This window comes from Brassica napus, chromosome A10 (genome assembly GCF_020379485.1).
Source record: "Brassica napus cultivar Da-Ae chromosome A10, Da-Ae, whole genome shotgun sequence".
Lineage (NCBI taxonomy): Eukaryota > Viridiplantae > Streptophyta > Magnoliopsida > Brassicales > Brassicaceae > Brassica > Brassica napus.
In genome coordinates, this window is record NC_063443.1 from 10810569 (window position 1) to 10831124 (window position 20556).

The following is a 20556-nucleotide window of genomic DNA, read 5'->3' on the forward strand; positions in this document are numbered from 1 at the left end:
TGTAAATTTAAGGAAACATTATTATAACTCTTAGGAAAAAAAAATATGTCTGCACAAGGCCCGTAATGTATTTAAGCCGGGCCTGCTGGGGACATGCCAAATTAGAAATGATCCTATAAGGTCTCTCGTCCCTGGAATTTAGTACCAACTCCGAATTTTGAGATTCATGGTAACAATAAGCCAAATTATAACATATGAACAGATTGGCGTGGAGGGTGAAATACCGGCAATTTATTTTTTCCAATTAAATACTTTTGAACTTTACAAAATAGCTCCCTAGACCTAAAGGTATTACTCATTAGTACCACCATGTGACATAATTTACCAAAATGGTCACATTAAACTACGTAGATGCTAACTAGACTAGTCTTACTCTTACTACTACCATTAACTGATTTACCACTTTCTTGCTGCCTACCAATTAACAACATGTAAATCAATTTTCACTTAATGACAGTTCTTTGAATTGACCAAAATACCCTTAAAAGCGTTTCTCCGCAAGCCGACACATTGGTCAAACACTGTCTTCGCCAAGAAACCTCGCCAGCAACTCGTCGTCCCACTCGCACTCACTCTCACTCGCTCTCACCTCGCCAGTACTCCACGCGCCGTTCGAACCGAGGCAGCAACCGAAAAGATCGCTCGCGTCGACGCTCGCCATGGCGGAAGCGTTGCTGTCGGAAAACGACGGACCACAGCTTTCCTCGTTGACGTTGATGACTGAACAACGACCGGAACTGCGTACGGATCGTCGATAAACCTCACTCTGAAACTCTCCTCGTCGACGTTCATCGTCTGAGAAGAAGAGGACTCGACGAGCTGCATGATTTCTTCAGGAGTATACTCGTCGTCGTTATCGTCCCCTCCGGGGACTGACATCTGCGTCGTCATTTCTTTCGCCTCCGCCGTATCTCTCCCCCTCTCGTCTTCTTTCTTCCGCGTCTCCTCCATTTTCTTTATCTCTCTCTCTCTCTCTGTTCAACTCTTTGACGAGTACGAGATATAGAGAGAGAGGAAACTTAAGACCGTACCATTATGTAATTATGTTTTCTGATCATCTTTATATACAAATATAAAAGATAACGTGTTTATGATAATATCCACGAATACAGTGAATCAGGTTTGTAAAGTGTCCGAATGAGTATGAAATTATATGTCTAAATCAAATCAATTATCAGCTGTATGTATTAAAGTATAAACGCTTTTTTTTTTTTGTTGAAATATGTTACACGTTTGACGTTTTGATAATACAATTATTTGTTCACCAAGCAAATGAAAGACAAAGAAACACATGTCAATCTTCCTTTGGATGAAACAACCCATGAAGATATCATTTGACTTTTTTTTGTTTATGTCGGCTTGTGTACTGCTAAACTTTGTAACTGTTTTAATTCAAGCTTTGATTTTGTAATACTTTTCTCGTTTCATAATAAATAATGTTTTAGAAATTTTTTATTGTTTTTAAATAAAAAATATTTTGATATTTATATTCATTTTAATTTTATTGAAAATCAGTAACCAATTAAATCTTACAATCTTTTCTATAATTGCTTGAATAACTTTTAAAAATACATTTTAATGAAAAATAACTTTTTAACCTGTGTGCATCAAGGGAAAATATCACAAACAGAGGGAGTAACATTACCACTACTATTTCTCAAGAAAATATCTAGAAAAAGATGTGAAAAAATTAATGATAAGTTTTTGTACGGTCAGTGTGTAGAGAAAGGGATTCGAACGTTTTCTCCTCCTCTCCCTCTCTCTCTCTTAATCAAAACATGTGATCTCAGATTATCAATGTCATTTGGAGCCTAAGGCCCATTTAACGTTACGAGCAATCTTGATTTCCCAAAAAAACGAAGGTAGTGATGCCTTGTGCCTTTAACGTGGTGATATGTACATTGAAATGAGATCAAACAGAGTCTCCTGTTTTTTTTTCTAAAAGATACAAATATGACTATTGAACCGGGAATGATCTCTTCCAATCTGTTGCTTAACCGGTGTATCCAGAAGGTAAAGAGTCGCTTGTAGCACAAGACACACTCTGTCCTTTTCCTTTTCCATTCTTAACTTAGGGCAATCACAAACCTCCCATGTTGTAACCAGAAACGATCTTTCAACGCGAACCAGATCGTAACATGAGCGATGCTGACCCGTGCTCGCTCAAGCTTCCGGTAGACAATCTCCTCATCTTCTGCCAGAAACTCTTGCCTCGACCTGAAGCCAATGGACCCGAGTTAGACTGTCTCTCTAACCTCCCTGAACCAGTGAACATCTCCGACACGGACAGTCCTCTCTCCGTGTCAGGCTCAGAGTCGTAACTCGGTAGCAACGGATACCTAGCCATCCTCCCGGAGCCTTCTCCACCACAAGAGCTCTCAGCTCGATTCTCATCTTGAGTAAGCGAAGTCACAGAGTTGAGTTCCTTAGCTTCATCGCATTCGTTGCACACAAGTTTCAAAGCTTGCACCACCTCTCCCATGAAAGGACGGTGCGATACTTCCGGTTGAACGCACATAGAAGCTATCGCAGCGACTTTAGCTATGCTGTCGAACGGAATCTCGGGCTGTCCCAAAGACTGGTCTATGATAGCTTCAAGCCCTTCTCTGCTCGTGAGAAGAGACCTAGTCCATGAAACTAAGTTCTCTTGACCTGGCGGCTGCGTCATATCCACAGGTTTCCTCCCCGTAAGTAGCTCTAAAAGCACAACTCCGTAGCTATACACATCACTCTTCACCAAAAGATGACCTGTCATTGCGTATTCTGGCGCCACATAGCCGAATGTTCCCATTACACGTGTAGAGATATGTCTGTTATCTTCATCATCAAGGGCGTTTCTAGCAAGTCCAAAGTCAGAGACTTTAGGCGTGAAGTCATGTTCAAGCAAGATGTTACTTGACTTGAAGTCTCTGTGTATAACTCGCGGGCTCGAGTCTTCGTGCAAATACGCTAATCCACGGGCTGCACCAAGAGCTATCTTCAACCGAGCTTCCCAATCCAAAGGCGAAGCCTCTTTATCAACACCGTGGAGGTGAGATTCAACGCTGCCGTTTGGTATAAGTTCATAAACCAAGGAACGGTTACGATCTTCGATACAGATACCAATCAGATTCACCAAGTTTCTGTGATGAAGACGGCTAAGCATTTCAACTTCAGCCAAGAACTCTCGGCCACCTTGCTGGTCATCTCTCTTCAGTACTTTAACTGCTACTTTAGTTCCATCATCGAAAAGACCTTCGTAGACCTTTCCGAACCCGCCTTCACCAAGAACCCTAGACTCCGCAAAGTTATTTGTTGCCTTCACTATTTCGCTTGCGGTGAACGTCTTGGCAGAGAGAGTAAACGGAGCGATGCTTGACGCAAAGGACAATGAAGTTGAGCTAAGCCTGCTTCCGGTTAAAGATCTTGCAGAACCTGATGGTTTCGTGAGGGAAGGCAGCGAAGGCCGAGCAAGTGGTGCTCTTTTAGAAACCCTCTGATCTCTTCTTCGCCGGAAAACCAAGAACCAAACGATGACGAAACACAAGCCAATAAAAGCAGCAGCCGACAAAACAATCACAGCAACAGTTTCACCGGTGAGCTCTTTCTTGCGCATCTTCTTAGGAACATCAACTCCGAGCGGTTTCATCACTCTACCGTTATTGTCACCACCCGGGTAGGGTCCTTGATCTATAACGGTCATACCGGAAACAGGCGGAGAAGCAGGCAAACCGGGATAACGGACGTAAATCACGTCGTACTGGCCAAAGATTTGTACTTTTTTACTCCAGAATCTCTGGTAAGTAAGCATTGCTGTCATGTTATCGAACTTATCTCCGAGCGGGACTAAGTCGATGAGAACAATGGATTTGTCTGGCTGCTCGCTAGCTGCGTTGGCTCCCATTATGCGGACTTGGCTCTGTTTCATGAATACTCCAGCGCTTATTTCCCGAGCGAACTCTGAAACCATGGGGAAGAAGTCGTAGAGGGCCATGCTGAGGCGAAGCTCGACTTGAATAGGCCAGACGCAGCCGCAGGGGGATCCAGGAGGTGTGTTTGTGTATGGTTCCAAGCAAACGGTTGAGGTACAATCTGCAGACAGAAAGTGGTTTTTAGACGAAAACAAGGACTTGTTCATCTCGAAATAATTTAAAAGAATGGCTGACCTGAGTTAGGGGGAGGAGGAGGAAATGCTGGAAGAGGAGGACCAAGTGGGAACTTACGAGACTTTGAAGGTCTTGAAGAGGACCTGAGAGGAAGGACTTTAGGAGAAATAAACAGAGTTTAGGATTTTCACATCAGGCAAAGAGGTTAAAAGCAAAAAGATTCTATTTTTATGAGTGGAGGAGACAAACCTTGGGTAGGAGAAGGTGATGGAGCTATGGAGATACGATGCATTGAGGAAGAAACTGGGGGGTGAACAGGAGAAATCAAAGAAGGTACTGGAGGAGAACGAGCATGGTGTGGTGATGGAAGAGGAGACACTGAACCTATAACAACAAGACATAGAAAGAAGAGAGAATAAAGATCACGAGAAGAGTGATGACTGGCCAATCTAAGTATCTCAAAGTCTATGGTAAGTTGAAACCTTTACGATTTGGCTTCTTTGGGGATATGATATGCATTGGTGGTGGTGGTGGTGGTGGTGAAGAAGCTGGACTATTTGTGATCTTCGTTCGCTCTTGATGATGTCGATGGTATGAAGGTGGAGGAGGAGCTGATGATGATGTGCGGTGTACATTACTCGGAGTAGTATCTGGTGGTGGAGTAGTAGATGGAGATGTATGATGAGAGTGTCCGTTGAATTTGGGGACTAATGGAGCTATTGAAGGAGGAGAAGCTGCTATACAATAACAAAATGAGTTTAGTTTTCTTGTCTACTTGATACGTGAAACAATAGTAATGCCCTAAGAAAACAAAAACCTTTATGTGGGATAACAGGCAAGGGTTTGGCAGTTTCATTTGACGGTGCAGCAACCGGACTTTTGTTCTCATCTCCATTATGGCTGGGAGGTGGATGATCTAGAGAAGAAGAGAAAATGTTGACAATTTTTTGGTTACATTTGTTTTAAAGAAAAAAACATATACGAAAGCTGAGCTAACCTGGTGAGCCAGCAGGAGATTCAATTGGGAAAACAGGGTGAGTAATTGGCGAGTTTCTTCTTGGAGATCCCTTTGTGGGACTAGAGGTGGGTACTGCACAGTTCAAGAGAGAATAAACACAGACAACAATGTGAGAAGGAGAATAAATACAGAGTAAGTAATTCCGCAAGCAACCGCATACCAGGTGAACTAGAAGGCAACTTTGGTATGACAGGATGGACTGGTGGTGAAATGTCAGTTGGTGGAGATGCGACTGGATTCAGAGATCACAAATGGGTTTATGCTATAAGCCAAAAAAAAAAAAGCGAAACATATTTGGAGAAAGGAGTGAGCAAAACATGGTAATACTATACCAGGAGCAATAGGCTTGTGACTGTTAGAAGCATTGTTAGGAGGTACAACGCTCGGTATAGGCGGAGGCAGAGCCACTGATGGCAATGGTGGAATATCCGAAACAGGGGATGAAACTGGGCCTGCAGATTACAGAACATTACATGTTAACTGATGCAATCTACAGAACACTGCAAGCTAAAGTTTCAACATTTATACAAATTACAGAGTTACTACAAGCTAAAGATCCAAGATTTAAAGAACATAGCAAGCTAAAAGATTCATATACCTGGAGATACTCTTCCAGAGAAAGGAGGCTCTTTTGGTGCATCTCTTGGTGGTGAAGCAACCGGTGGAGATTTCCCCGGCAAATCCTTCACGGGTATTGTCGCTGGAGCTGACGAAGATTCAAAACCCACCACAAAATTTAATTTTTTTGTCAATACACAACTCTACTAAATCCCAAGAGTGCGCGCCAAGTGTTCGAATAATTGTCTATGAGAGAATCATTACCTGGAGAATTAGGAACCGAGACAATAGGCTCACCGGCTGGTGCTCTACTTCCCGCGGAATCTGCTGGTGGAGGATGTGCCACGTCACCTACAGGAGAAATGGACGGCGGAGGAGCTGCCACGTTAGGTACAGGAGGAAGAGACGGCTGAGAGGCTTTAGGCGGTGGCGCATTGCTGGATTTGTGAGATTCGGGTGGACTAATCCGTACTTGACCAAACCCTTTTGAGGCTTCCGGTAACGGAGACGGTGGTGATGATAACGGAGGTAACAAGTCGAACCCTGAAGCTAACAATTCAACAGATCACGAAGCAAAATCAAACATCTTTTGTAATCAAAAGTCATTCCATATCTTTGAATACAAAAAAAGTACAAAAGATTGCGTCAACAACTTGGATTTTGACTCAAATTACTTTACATTAATTAAAAAAAAAGTATTTCACAAAATTATTTTTAAAAAATCTTATTTCATCGATGGAAACTCAGCAAAAAAAAAAAATCATTTTTTAATTTCGTTCTTCCCCAATTGGGTTGAATCCAAAACAACATTTAACAAACTAGCAGAGTTATTACAAGCTCATTGTTAATAATATATAAATACCAAAGATAGCAAATTGATCCATATGTGTCTGATTCCAATTGATCCAAGCAATGGAAAAATGATTTGCTTTTTTAAGTTGGGAGTAAATAAATATTAAACTTACCAGAGGGAGAAGCAGCAACTAAAACCGACGAAACTAGACAAATCCTTAGGAGGAACATCAAAAACTCCATTCCATAGAAGAGATAAGTTTCCTCCGATGATCACGAGGAAGATGAAAGGGTATTGTTAAGCTCCAAATTTTTGAAGCTGAGATGGCAGAAGGACAGAAATGGCTTAAAACGCAAGATGAAGGATACAGAGAGAGAGAAGAGAAAGTAACAGTGAGAAAGAAGCAAAGGAATTGTTTTTTTTTTCCTTCTTTTAATGCTCACAAAAGAAAGGAATTAATAAAACAGAAACGAGTTTGGTGTAATAAGAACGGTATAAATCAAAAGGGTTGCAATTAATTTTTGATCTCCATCTTGAAACAAAAACGTTTCTTTTTGTTAATTTGTTTCTGCTCCCAATTGGTGAGTGAGAGAGAGAGAGATTAGGTTTTAACACAAAAGATGGGATCTTGAAGGTAGTGGGATAGTGTCAATGGAGGAAACCAGTCTCAGAGAGCCTAGTGGGGTTTTTGAACCATTTGTTTATTTTATTGCCCTTTTTCTCCGTTTAGGTTCAAGATGTATATTTAATCTTACAAGTACAACTCTTATATTTTTATAATTAATGTCAATAGACTCAATACTCAATAGATTCCTTACACATATTTCTACTTTTATTTTACTAAATTCATTTGTTATTCGACTGTAAATCCATTCGTTTGAGAAAATAAATTTTATATGTTTTATATAAATCTAGTGACTACATAATATTTTACTTGTTTTATGTTTAGAATATATATCAAATATAGTGAGGCAAGAAAACCATAGTTGAAGGAAATCTTATTTATTTTGTTTTTTTTTTTTGCTAAAAAAATCTTATTTATTTTGTTATACGCATTTTAATCTTCAAGATTGCTTAACCAACCACCATTTTGTTTATCTTCTCTATTAAAAGAGAAGTACCATTTTTATCTACCATTAAAAAGTCTTACTAGGTCTATTTCATTAATAGCATAATATAACATAATAATCAATAAGAATATTAATAATAAATTAATTTTAATTAAAATTTTTGAATTTTATTTTCAGTTATAACAAAATCTGTTAGAGAAAAAATCTAACAAAATCCTATTACTTTTTATATATTTTATTAATGTATCAATTAATTTCGTGATAAAATAATATATATTAGTATAAATTTACATTAAATAATTTTATTATAAACCAGAAAAATAAAAAAGATTTTAATTTTTATAAATTTGTAATTATAGTCTATATTATATTAAAATAGAAGTATTATATAAATTAAATATCAAAAAAATTATATTAAATTGGTAAATTAAACTATTTATTTCTTAAAAATGTTTTCATTTAAATAAATTATTATCTACCATTAAAACGGGTTTAAATTTGTTAACCATGCAATATTTCTATACAAATAAATTTATTAACATATGTTAAAATCTTATTTCTACAGCTATATATTTTCAAAAATTATATATTTAAGAATGTTTTTTTATTTGATTATTTCAAATTATGAAAAATCAAAAATGTAATAACAATTTATAAAAAGATAAAATGTAAAAAAAATTATATATTTATAAAGTAATATGAAATCTAAACAATAAGATTAAAGAACTATACAATACATAACATTACGATACAAATCATATATTTAATTTTTTTGATAATATCAAAGTTAAATATTTATAAAATGAAAAATATACCCGCACGAATGTGCGGGTTAAACTCTAGTTAATAAAAAAGAGAAAGGTTATATTATGTCAATTAGATTTACACCTAAACCTCGCCTTTTAGGATACTTTTTTGACACTTTTGCGACATTTTAACAACACACAATAAATGCATAATTATCATTTTTGTAATCGTGTAAATCATGTTTTGTTTTTATAAAACAGTAGAAGTTGTCTCCATGAAATTATAAACTAGACATTGGGAGCATCTCCCATTGGAACAAGATTTCAAGTTCTCGTTTTGAACAGATGCAAAAGGAATGAGATTAAATAAAAAGAAGAAATAAAACTAAATTCAACGGTAGTTATCAAACTTGAATAAAATAAAAAACAATACAATAAAATAGGGTAAATTCAATAACTAAAGTTTTGCTTCCATTCTCTCCTCGTGCTACCACACTCAAATTTCAATATTTGTCAACTTCTACTGTATTATATGATTTATGTATAAGAAGTCTGAGTTTTAATAATGTACATGTTAGCCCCACGGTCGAAGAAACTAAGTAGTAGAATCGACTGAAATTTGTTTTTTTTTGTGATTTTTTGTTGGATATAAATAAAAAGGAATCCAATGAAGAGACAAATTAAGATCATTTCCCGTTAATTCAACCATCGCTAAAAGAAAGAAAGAAAAGTTTGGTTTGGATTAGCTTTTAAAACCGATTCGACGTTTATCATAGTTAGGTGTGGCATACTATAATAGTCCATAACCGTAACGTAACGTCCTATATATGTATGTTTTCTCCAATTTCAAGTAACATATAGACAATCGTTCTTGATTTCAGGGTGTCATCAGTTTCGTATATTCTTGCTCTGCTTGTTTTTCATTCCTTCCACAACGTTGTTTTCATATCTTACTTTGTTTGCTTTGGGAAAGAAAAAAAAAGAAAGTTAAAAACCATATGGAACCCGATAACAACAATTCACTTTAATCGATAGACACCGCAAAAGCACCGACGGAAAACATATAGTTCATCTATTTAGACGCATTATTATAGAAGCTGATGTCATTCGATTACGTTGTGCAGTCCAGAGTGAAAATGCAAATATGTCAAAGATTAGGTAAACTGATCACATGTTGACCAAAACCAAAAGTGTATGTATACACTGATCAAGTGTTAGGATGGATATTTTATCCGTTAAATTTGATTTGATTTGTTATTCGTTTCAATTCGATCCAAAATATTTAGATATCTATAAATTTTCGAAGCAAAACAAATACTAAAAATCAGTATCCGCTAAAATTGAAGCAAATTATAAATATTAAAGTTTTGGAAAGCGAATATCCGCTTCGATTCGGCAATATATAAATACATGTATATTTTGATTATATTTAAATGTTTACATGTATAAGTTTATATAATTATTATTCTTGATTTAACAAATTCTATTCGCATTATTACTTATACAAAACATTACATTAAAAGAAGATAATTTTTTTATGACAATTATAACTTTTTCTTAAGTTTTGTGTTATTATAATTGTTAAATAAGTTTAAAATTTACAAAATATGTATTTTCACTACTTTTTAATTTTAATTTTATACATCATGCAAAAATAAATATATTTTTTAGAAAAGAAATTTGTATCAATTTTTTAAGATTATTTGTATTAATCAAAACGAATGAAATATCCATAAGTGTTTGTAAATCACAAATATCTTCAAAAATCTGGATATCAGATTTGTGTCCCGTCTAAATCAAGTGATCATGTTATTTTAGTAACCATTTTTCCAAGTTGACGAAGGCCTTTGGGGAAAATAATATATAGAATATAATACTATAGTATTAACCCCCATTAACTAAGAGTATGATTAATGAGAAGTTCTTGATAAGATATTTAAAGCTGGTTTTTAATTTTTTTAGCTAAAAATTAAGAGATAGTTTCTTACATTCTGCTAAGAACCCCACCCTAAGAACATTCATTAATCATGCTTTAAGACGTCGAGACCGAAAGCACCTTGAGATACTAAAATATAAAGTGAAAGTACCCAAAAGAGACGGAGTTTTATAGAATTATATGTTGTATTGAAACTCAAAAAAAAAAGATTTCAAACTTGAAAGAAACAATAGTTTTTTTATAAAAAGAAAAAAGTTGCATATCGTAAAAGTTTATAAGTCTCAGTTTTTTTTTTCAACTTACAAGTCTTGGTTTATTATATTCATTACACAAGAACGGGGATGAATATGTTAATCACGACATTGTGTTCATTAAGCAGAAGAGTAAAGCCATCTATCTTATTAAAACTCAAGTACAAAATTGGAGTGTTTGGAGACTTGAATAGGATTATTAAAAAATTTGGAGTGTTTGGAAACATTGATTGTAGTCTTTTAAAAAAAAAAAATTTGTTTGAAAACAAGGATAGTAGTATTAAGAAAAAAAAGTAATGGGCTTATGTTTTTAAAAAAAATTGAAAGTTCATCATATTATAAGAAACTATCTATCTAGGCCAGTTTTAAAATATACCAAAATGGGTCAATCTAATTGCCTAAATTTTTTTTTTTCTAAACTAACCATTAACAAAATTTAAACTTTATATACATATCTCAAATCAAAATAATAATTCAAAGTTGATTTATATCAAAAATTGATTCAAAAATATACATATATTCAAAAATGGATTTTAACTAAACTATTTTGCAATAACCATTATAAAAAAATATTGTCAATATATATAAGAAAAATACAATACAAAGCCCAATTTGAATACCAACTCAAATTATGGTTTTTATATTTCATATTAAGTTTTAAAAATATAATATATGTAATTATTTATATGATGGTATGTATAAAATACTATTAATTATATGATTACTTATATGATGGTACATATAAAATATGATTAATTATATGATGACAAAATACGATATATAATAATGACTAGGGATGGGCTTTTGGGTACCCATACGGGTTTGGTTCTGATCGGTTTGAATTTCGGGTTTTCGGGGTCAAAGATTTCACCCTTATTAGAATGTTTCTAAATTTTGGTTTGAGTTCGATTCAAATCTTTGCGGGTTTGGTTCGAGTTTGGATAACTAATTTAAATTATTTTTAAAGTTTTAAATCATTATATATTTTAAATTTCTCAAAATGTATAAATAAAATAATATATTACGTATAAATTTGAATAACATATGTCAGAATACCTAAGCTTAACATATCAATTGGCTTGATTTAAAATTTTGGATATGGAATCAATAATTATTTTAAGTATTTTTGGTGATTTGAGTATACTTTAACTATTTCAGATATTTACTTTTGACTATCTATATATATTTTCAAGTATTTAAACCAATTTAAAAGTATCATTCTTGATGTTTTATATACGTTAAATCTAAAAATAATTAATATATATAAGTATATAAATCTATTTAATATAAATTAGGGTACCCGAATACTTCGGTTCGGATCAGATTCGGTTCTCTAAATAATTTTTTTTTGAATAATTAGAATATTTAATCAATTTATGTTCGGGTTTGGTACTATATTTTTGGATCGGTATCGGTTATGTTCCTCAGATTCATTTTTTCAAATCCTAATAATTACATGAAAAATAAATATCAACATATTTTTCAAAATATACACCCGCGCAGGCGCGCGGGTCAAAGTCTAGAAGTAAGTTAAAAAATATGGATAGTAGTTAAAAAAATAGTATTGTTTGGAAACATGAATAGAAGTAAGTTAGGAAAAAAAATAATGGGCTTATGCTACTAAAAAAATTAGAAGTCCATTACATTATATTAAAAAGTAATGAGACTATGCTACTTGATATATATATTCAAATCAAAATAATAATTTAAAATTGATTTATATCAAAAATTCATTCAAATATATATATATATATATATATATATATATATATATATATTCAAAATTTGGTTTTTACTAACATATTTACATATTTTCTAATAACTATTATAAAAATGTTTTCAATATATATAAAAAAAATACAATACAAAGCCCAATTTCAAACACCAACTTAAATTATGGTTTTTATATTTCACATTAAATTTTAAAATATAATATATGTAATTATTTATATGATTGTACGTATAAAATATTATTAATTATAAGAAAACTTATTTGATGGTACGTATAAAATACGATTAATTATATGATAACACATATTTTGTAACCTATGATGACACATATAGGATATATATATATATATATATATATATATATATATAATAGTGATTAGGGGTGGGCGTTCGGGTTCATTTTCGGGTCTTTTTGGGATTTCGTGTTCAGTTCAGATCTTTAAAGATTTGGTTCGGATTTGGATAACAAATTTAAATAGGTTTGGTTTAAATATTTGGATAGAGAATTAATAATTATTTAAGTATTTTTGGAGTTTTGAGTATATCTTAACTATTTAAGATATTTATGTTTGATTATTTGTATATATTTTCAAGCATTTAAGCGAACTTATAAATTTACATCATATATATAAGTATTTAGACGAACTTAGAAGTTTACATCATATTTTCAAGCATTTAAGCGAACTTAAAAGTTTATATCATATATTTAAGTATTTACGTTTGATTATTTGTATATATTTACATTATATATATTCTGGATATTTTTATATATATTAAATCTAAAAATAATTAATATATATAAGTATATAAATCTATTTTGGATACCCAAAATACTTCGGTTCGGATTGGATTAGATTTCAGTTCTTCAAATACCAAAATTTTGAATAATTCGGATATTTAATCAATTCCAGTTCAGATTTAGTACTACTTATTCGGATTGTGATCGGTTCAATTCTTCAAATTCGAGTTTTTTGACCAATCTTAAATAGTGACAAAAAAATCAAATAGCATCATATTTTTTTAAAAAATACATCCGCACAAAAAATACATCCGCACGGGCGTGCGGGTCAAAATCTAGTGCTAATTAATCAACAACCAAAAAAACAACGTCCCAAAACACGTGGTGAAAGAATCAGTTCCGTTGTCACTAATTAAAGACTATTAAAACGTAATAAAACAAAACTAAAATCCGGATTGACCCATTATTTTCATAACAATAAAAAAAATTATATTTTCTAACGCACCGACAAAAAAGGCCAGCGGTTCATTCACACAACTAACAATATAAACCATTATGAAGAATAGTATTGCGAGAAAGAGTGGCGAGAAATGCAGATCGTAGTTTTGGTGTCTTGTGTGGGGACAAAGACGATCGATACGACCAGATTTGCGCTTGGGACTTGTCGTTTATTTGTAAGCAAGTGATCGCAAACAACGACGTCAAGTCTTTGTTTCTTTACTGTTCGAACATACGAATATTTTATTCGAATCATGCATATGAAATAGTCCAACACATACGAAAATCAAAATCCCCACGCTTAACAAAAGCGAAACTGATTAAGAAGTGTGATATAATAGTCAAATGTATAGATTAACGTCGAAATCTAACGTGGTCAAGATATGTATCAAATAATTGTAACTACAAGTAGAGTACTATATCATAGCCTCCCTATATAGAATAATATTAGGCATAATGCGATCTTTCCGAATGATAGCATGATGGTCCGGAAAAACCTTGTCGAGACTCGTGACAATTAATTACTATATACCCACCGATTTAAAATAAATATTCCACTCTGAAGTCTGAACTGGACCCGACTAAGTACAGTACAGGTAATAGTGCTGTGCCAATGCCATTTTATTTAATATTCAGAATTTCCAAAATAACTTAAAAACAAAAACGATTAATTAATCTAAGAAGATGCAGTTAACCTAAATTAATGGAAAATTAAATGGTGGTTGATGTATTTTGTTCCCTCTCACAAAAGGTAGTTGTGCATTTAAAGAGACGGAGACTCAAATCTGAGTAAGCTAGTCTAATATAAAAATGCAGTTAAGATACATTACCAGAAAGTTATGTAGTAGTTGATATGCAATTAAATAGAGATATAGAGACCCTAAACATGGGACCATCAAAGTTTCACTTTCACATTTACAGGAATGAGAAGGTAAGAGCCATGTGGGTATTAGACAGAATCTATAAACCCTTTACAGAAGGGTTTGGTTACACCAGTTGATGAAGCTTTTCCTTTGTTTGCCTTTACTCATTTGCTAAAGCTGCAACACTAGAGATGATGTTTCTCTTTTCTTTTACCATGTGTTGGCCAACGCCATGTCAAGGTGCCATACTTCATATGCAGAGCTTGAATCTGATTCACTAAAACCAGCTTCACTTTCACTGTTCTAATTACTAATCCGGTTTCACCAAGTGATTATTGATTTATAGCTGAAACCAGATACTAACTGGTTATTTGTTTAGACTCTATGAAGGAGCTTCTTTTTTAACACCATCTTGGATAATAATGATAGAGATTACCGTAAAGTAGAAAAAAAAGGTACTTTGTTTTAACCAACCAACAAGAAAAATAAAAGGGGACCAAGGACAATGACTAGTTTAGGTGAAAAAAAGGTCAAGCACATGCTTCTGCGGTGATCACTCTCTTCTAAAATAGGTACTATATCAACGAAAGTGTTTGCAAGAAAAAGTACACTGTTTAGGAACCTGTTTCTAAACATGGAGAGACCTTTCAATGACGATGGCATCTCATGATCCAGCTCCCGACCTACTGAAAATGTGAAGTAAAGGCGGGTTAGCAGGAAACATAATTATTTAAACATGATGGAATATCTTAGAAATTTGGTACTATGCTGGAGCAGCAGCAGAATACCTGAGCGTAGTGGACACTGTCACACTGAGTTAAGCTTGACTGATGCGGACAAAATAACATATAATTCAGCAAGATTACTCAAAAGGGTCAAATTCTTGAAATTGTTTCTTGAAATCTTCAACCAGCTTTGCCTCCTCTTCTTGGCTAATCTTACAGTTTCTCCAGTCTGCTCTATCTGGGATCTTTAGCAACCCTGCTAGGACCTGTAAAACCCAAAGTCATTATCCAGACAGCAAAATATACCGGATGGTCCTGTCTGCAGTACTATCCATGTTATCTATCTGACTAAATACAAAACTTAATTAATATGGCTAGAGCATGCAAAGGTCTCATGTGGATGGCCACTCTGTATTAAGAAGAACATAAGTTGACAGCACGTGGAAGATTTAATCGATGGAAATCGAAAGAAAAGACTTCAGTTATCGCCGGATAATTTCTTAAGTATAATATAAAAGTCGCCTGGTACTGCATAAAATGGTTTACCTCCCGTCCAAATTGTGCAGGGAATACTTCGTTCTCTTCTAGGGTGTGTGATAGCACAGTTCCATCAGGAAGTTCCACATAGAAGAGACCCAAAGCTGCATCGTATTCCTTCTGCAGATACTTTCTGCCCTCGGAACTATCACTAACTGCGAGAAAGACAACATAATTTAGTACAAGAACTCAAAATGCAAAGGAAGAACGTAGGTATAGTCTGAGTTGATAAAGTCCAATGATTTGATAAGATAGAGAAGATAAACAACAAGAGATGTAGCTTACACTTTTTCGTCACAAGCTTAAAGCCCAGTTTTTCAGCAGCCAAGCTAAAGATATTAGGAAGAAGACGAGCTCTGGATGATGGTACAGGAACAACCTACAGAAAATATAAAAAAATCGAACTAATGTAAGTAAACTTTACAACCCTAAAGATCTACCTGATTTGGAATTGAAACTTTTCTTACCTGGAGGTTAGCATGAGAAACACGTTTAGAGACCAATTCAAAGAAAACTGCATCATTTCCTTGGCTCTTATAACAATTTCTCAGACCATTTCGGTATCTACTGAGCTCTGATTCACCCTCAGGGGACAAAGCCAGAGTATTGGGCAAATGTTCGATTGGGATTATCAATATGTGGTCGTCGACTAGTGAACCTTTGGGTAGAGCACAATAAAAGCTTTCCCCAACACTGACGATCAAATGTGACTCCACACTCGGGCTTGATAGACAAAACCAGCATTCTTTAGACCTGAGAGAAACAAATTTGAAAAAACAATTACTTTCTCAGCCCATAGTAAAAATGACATTTATTCTCTAAATCAGTGAATACCTGTTAGCATTTTCAGATCTGGGCTTCCTTTGTACACTCAAATCTTGAAACTCATGCTTGTAGCTGCACTCTGGGCCCTTTTCACACTTTCCTTTGATGATAAGATCAAGACAAACACCTCTACGGCACTGTTCTCTTGCCTCAGCGTTGTGTTGGAAATGGCAACTTTCTCCACGAGGACAGGACCCTGAGCACACAAACTTGAAACAGAGCTTTTCCCCATCAGATCCATTCTTTTGCCGCTTCGAGACATCGTACCTCCAATACTGTGAATCAGAGGCATCGTCGTTTGACCTCTTCTTCGATTCAGCAGCTCCCTCTTGTAACGTATAAGGACAGAGTGTAGTGTTTGGAGGCTTTGCACTAAGCTCTGATGGTGACATGGTAGATGTTGGTGTAGGAGAAAGTGCATGAAGAAACTTCTGCATACAGGAAAAATGGAGTAACAGTGGTCACGAAAACCCCCCGGCAAAAAAAACGCATAAGAGAATGATTCTTGCATAGACTCTGCATCCAAAATATATGGATCTAGGAGGAACCATACATACATACAGCTAAAGAATAGCAATTGATAGCAACGGGTAACTGTCAGTAAAATTCCGGAGGCAAGTGGCGAAACCAAAACCTAGAGACAAAAGTAATGAACTGCCAAGCTCGGGTGACAGGAGTAACTATCAAAGAACATACCTGTTTGTTTTTGTTTCCAACTTGAGCAAGGCCAAGAAAGCGAGTTACATGACTAGAATCAACGTTTAAGTAAGGTTCACGAGCATAAAACACCCCCATCGAACCTGCAATGTGATAACTGTCACAAACACACACAAACACAAACAACAAATAAGTTCCAAACTTATCAATACCTCCTAGTAACAACAATAATACGAATCTACAAAACCACACATACCGAGGTTTAACTTCCTTAACCAATTCAGAAACATTGGAATCACAAAAAGACGAATCAGAAACATGAGCAGGAATATCAGACTCCTTAGCTCTGTTGGTAACCCCCGCAGGCCACACATTAGTAAAGACACAAATTAAGGACCAACAATCAATCACTAAAAAAAACATGAAACATAAAGAAACCAATCCAAATTCCCAAAAAAAAGGATATGTCAAAAACAAATCAACAACTCCAGAATCATCAGCGAGGGCACGAAGAGCATCAACATCATCTTGACTGTACTTGCCAAACTGACCATCACACGACTCCCTACCAGATAAGTAAGCAACAGACAAACCTAAAACCAAAACCACAATCCAAATCAGCAACGTTCACAAACAAATTAAACAAGATTTGATTATTTGAAAATTACCATGAAGAGTGAACTTGCCGCTTCCTCTTAACCAAAACAAGTTGTGGCAGACCTCGAGCCCGTCCATCTTAAACCCTTGATTCTCTGCTTTCTTGGCCGTCGCGGAGAGGATTTTGGGGGCGGAGACGCCGTAGTCTCCGGTGAAGTAAGTAGGGATCGGGATTTGAGCTCGGCCTTGGGCGTAATCGAGAAAATCGTCTAGAAGCTCCGGTGAATCGGGGAAGAACTGGCCGACGCAGATTAGTGCGTCGAATGGACCTGCTGATTTGCTAACCTGCGTGAAGAATTGGGATTCGATTAAAACCCTAGGGAGATACAGAATCAGAAGGAGATAGAGAGAGATACCGATTGGACTCGCTTGAAGAGCTGACTGAGACGTCCCACAGGATCTCCGCAGAGTAGGATTCTGGGCGCCATTAGTAAGCAAGCACTGTGTCGTGTTACTGTGAGAGAGAGAGAGAGAGAGAGAGAGAGAGAGAGGTAACGACGACGGAGACGAGAGGAGGTTTGGGTGTATTGGGCCTTCTCTGATAAGTTTAATGGGCTTTCAACAAGTCAAGGCTTAAATACGAAACTATAAGAAAAATGAGGACTAAAATAAGCAAAAACAATAATTATGGGGCACAATCGCATTAAGATACGATATTTTGGGGGATTTTGTGCTATTATTTAAAGGCAGAATAAAAAAGAATTGGAGGAGCGAAACATAAGTGTGTATTTTAAAGCTTCTCTTGTCTAGGGTTTGTGATGGCTTCATCAGATTACGAGATCATCACTGACCCGTGGGATCCTAAATGTGTGAGCGCGTGCTGCATGTATTTCCCTGGAGAAGAGCCCGAAGATACGGAACTTCTGTTGGAGAAGATTCGAGGGAAACTTGACGAACGGATTCACAATCACACACTAGCTGAGGAGTATCGTATCATCAACGAACAGATCGTGAAGAGTCAGGGCTTCGATGTCGATTTCTCCAAGCTGCGTTACCTTTTCGATTTCCAGCCTGCGTTTCTCGATGATTGCGATAGCGATACCGGCAGGGACTTTTTTCGTAAACTGTCTGCAGAAGCCATTGAGATCTACAACAAAAGAGACGTGGTGATCTCTCTTTGGTTCAGTCTTTTGTCAAAAACATTGTGAATTTTGATTTTTGATTTGTGTGTGTGTTTTGAAATCAGGGGACTAGTTTTGAGTTCGTTGAGGTTGAGAAAGCAAATATATACTCTAACAGCGGAGAGGTCTTCTTCATCACATTTGTAGCCAAAGATTCTTGGAACCAGACAAAAGTGTTTCAAGCTAAGGTCATCCATGTGTTCTGTAGAGAGATTGTACACAGCTTCTGCAGGCTTAAACCCAATCAACCAGGTATTATTTTCTTGGAATTAGTTAGATTTTCTTTACTTTGTAGGAGGAAGAAGCTTGTGTTAACTTATGTCTTTGTCCTTGCCTGAATTAAAAATTTTCACTTTGTTAACTAGACATCGATCATCTGAAATCCTTTTGTTGTAGTCCTGTGGAGAAGCAGCTTGTGTTATTTCATTTTCCTTGCCTTAATAAAAAAAATCAAGGCAATCAGTTTAAATGTTCACTTTTCAAATTATACTTTTTTAGTGTAGAGGGACCTTTGATTGTTCTTGTTGTTGTAATGAGGAATATAGTGATGCCTATTCAACTTGTGTTGGCAGTAACATGTGTTGATGAAGAGTCCATTGCAAAGAAAGAGCCCATTTCAAAGGAAGCGTCCATTACAAGAAAAAAGAAAAGAAAGCATGGTATGACTAACTAGTTACCTCTTCTTTATGAAAAAAACAGTATTTCTTTTCAGTCTCTATAAGTTACGTTATATTTCTACTCGTTTGGGGGGGTCTTATTTCGGTTCAAGGGTTGGCTGGTCTCTTGGTATCTATAATTATATTGTAGAAGAACCTTTTCTTTTGTTATGAGGTTTGAGGAATAATTATGTAATTTTTGGATTATTCCCCCTTTTGGTGAGGGTTAAAGGCTTGAGAATCCATGTATCCTCAGCTAAGATTAAGCTTTTATATGCTGACAAAAAAAAATTAAGCTTTTATATGATTCATTTACGTACATTTTACACTAGTGAAACCATATTCAAGTGACCTAATTAAAAAGCCAAGATAAGCATAAAGCGAAATTCTCAACTGCAGAAACCTGAATCTAAATTCACATATATTAAAGCTAAAGAGGAGCAAACCAAATAAACACAAACCAGAAACCACAAGAAAGATGGGGACTAAAATAAGAAAACAATAGATATGGACAGTTTAAAAAAAAACAATAGATATGGAGTACAATCGCATAAAAATCTCATATACTTTGGGGGTTAAGTGTTATCAACTGAAATTACTTTTAAGAGTAAATTAGCTCAATATACAAAAAGAAGTGAGATACCATAGAGTTGAGGGAAAAAGGTGATGATGGGGGGAAAAAAAATGGGGGGAAATAGGGTATGGAGTGCAAATAGGGAATATGTTGTGTGTAGGGAGTACAAATTCTCTTCTTGAGATCAAATGATATCTCCACTACCAGATTAAACTTTTGCATGTTTCTCTGAACCATTTTTACGTGTTACACTTTTACATATTTCTCTGAACCATTTTTACGTGTTACATTGAAAATAGTTTCATAAAAAATAAAAATAAAAATAAAAAGAAAATAGTTTCATAGGAGATAGTTGACAAGAAAAAATTAGAAAGACGAGGACTCAAAGAAAAATAACAATAAATATGGGGCACAATCGCGTAAAGATCTGATACCTTAGTGCTATCAAGTAAGAGTTGCGAACCAAAACATAAATAACACTAGAGCTTGAGGGTATTCATTTTTGGTTTGCAAAAA

General features: G+C 35.1%; 3 protein-coding genes and 1 non-coding gene across 10 annotated transcripts; 1 reads left to right on the plus strand and 3 right to left on the minus strand.

Annotated features, from left to right (window-relative positions):
• Nucleotides 1–221: 221 nt before the first annotated feature.
• Nucleotides 222–1180, minus strand: BNAA10G10950D. Its single transcript, XR_002654545.2, has one exon. It is a non-coding gene; the product is annotated as an uncharacterized BNAA10G10950D (transcript).
• Nucleotides 1181–1844: 664 nt separating this feature from the next.
• LOC106371484 (receptor-like serine/threonine-protein kinase ALE2) lies at nt 1845–7180 on the minus strand. Of its 5 annotated transcripts, none has more exons than XM_048742905.1 (11): nt 6627–7180; nt 5926–6210; nt 5702–5809; nt 5436–5555; nt 5264–5335; nt 5083–5175; nt 4903–5001; nt 4574–4822; nt 4335–4469; nt 4146–4241; nt 1845–4071 (listed from the first exon to the last, which is right to left on the minus strand). In XM_048742905.1, the coding sequence occupies exons 1-11, from the start codon at nt 6694–6696 to the stop codon at nt 2117–2119; spliced, it is 3282 nt and encodes a 1093-aa protein (XP_048598862.1). In that variant the 5' UTR covers nt 6697–7180; the 3' UTR covers nt 1845–2116. The 5 variants fall into 5 exon arrangements, with proteins under 5 accessions (XP_048598862.1, XP_048598861.1, XP_048598863.1 ...); XM_048742904.1 differs by having other exon boundaries at nt 4568–4822; nt 5926–6204; nt 6627–7179; XM_048742906.1 differs by having other exon boundaries at nt 4568–4819; nt 5926–6204; nt 6627–7178.
• Nucleotides 7181–14700: 7520 nt separating this feature from the next.
• On the minus strand, nt 14701–18217 carry LOC106371485 (zinc finger CCCH domain-containing protein 64). 3 transcript variants are annotated; one of them, XM_013811568.3, is made up of 11 exons: nt 18046–18217; nt 17719–17974; nt 17499–17625; nt 17289–17408; nt 17072–17189; nt 16385–16806; nt 16018–16303; nt 15836–15929; nt 15560–15705; nt 15077–15279; nt 14701–14974 (listed from the first exon to the last, which is right to left on the minus strand). In XM_013811568.3, the coding sequence occupies exons 1-10, from the start codon at nt 18115–18117 to the stop codon at nt 15151–15153; spliced, it is 1770 nt and encodes a 589-aa protein (XP_013667022.2). In that variant the 5' UTR covers nt 18118–18217; the 3' UTR covers nt 14701–14974; nt 15077–15150. The 3 variants fall into 3 exon arrangements, with proteins under 3 accessions (XP_013667022.2, XP_013667021.2, XP_013667020.2); XM_013811567.3 differs by having other exon boundaries at nt 14701–14971; nt 17701–17974; XM_013811566.3 differs by having other exon boundaries at nt 17701–17974.
• A 201-nt stretch (nt 18218–18418) lies between these two features.
• On the plus strand, nt 18419–19860 carry LOC111201304. Its single transcript, XM_048742907.1, has 3 exons — nt 18419–18792; nt 18876–19062; nt 19383–19860. The coding sequence occupies exons 1-3, from the start codon at nt 18448–18450 to the stop codon at nt 19481–19483; spliced, it is 633 nt and encodes a 210-aa protein (XP_048598864.1). The 5' UTR covers nt 18419–18447; the 3' UTR covers nt 19484–19860.
• Nucleotides 19861–20556: the final 696 nt, after the last annotated feature.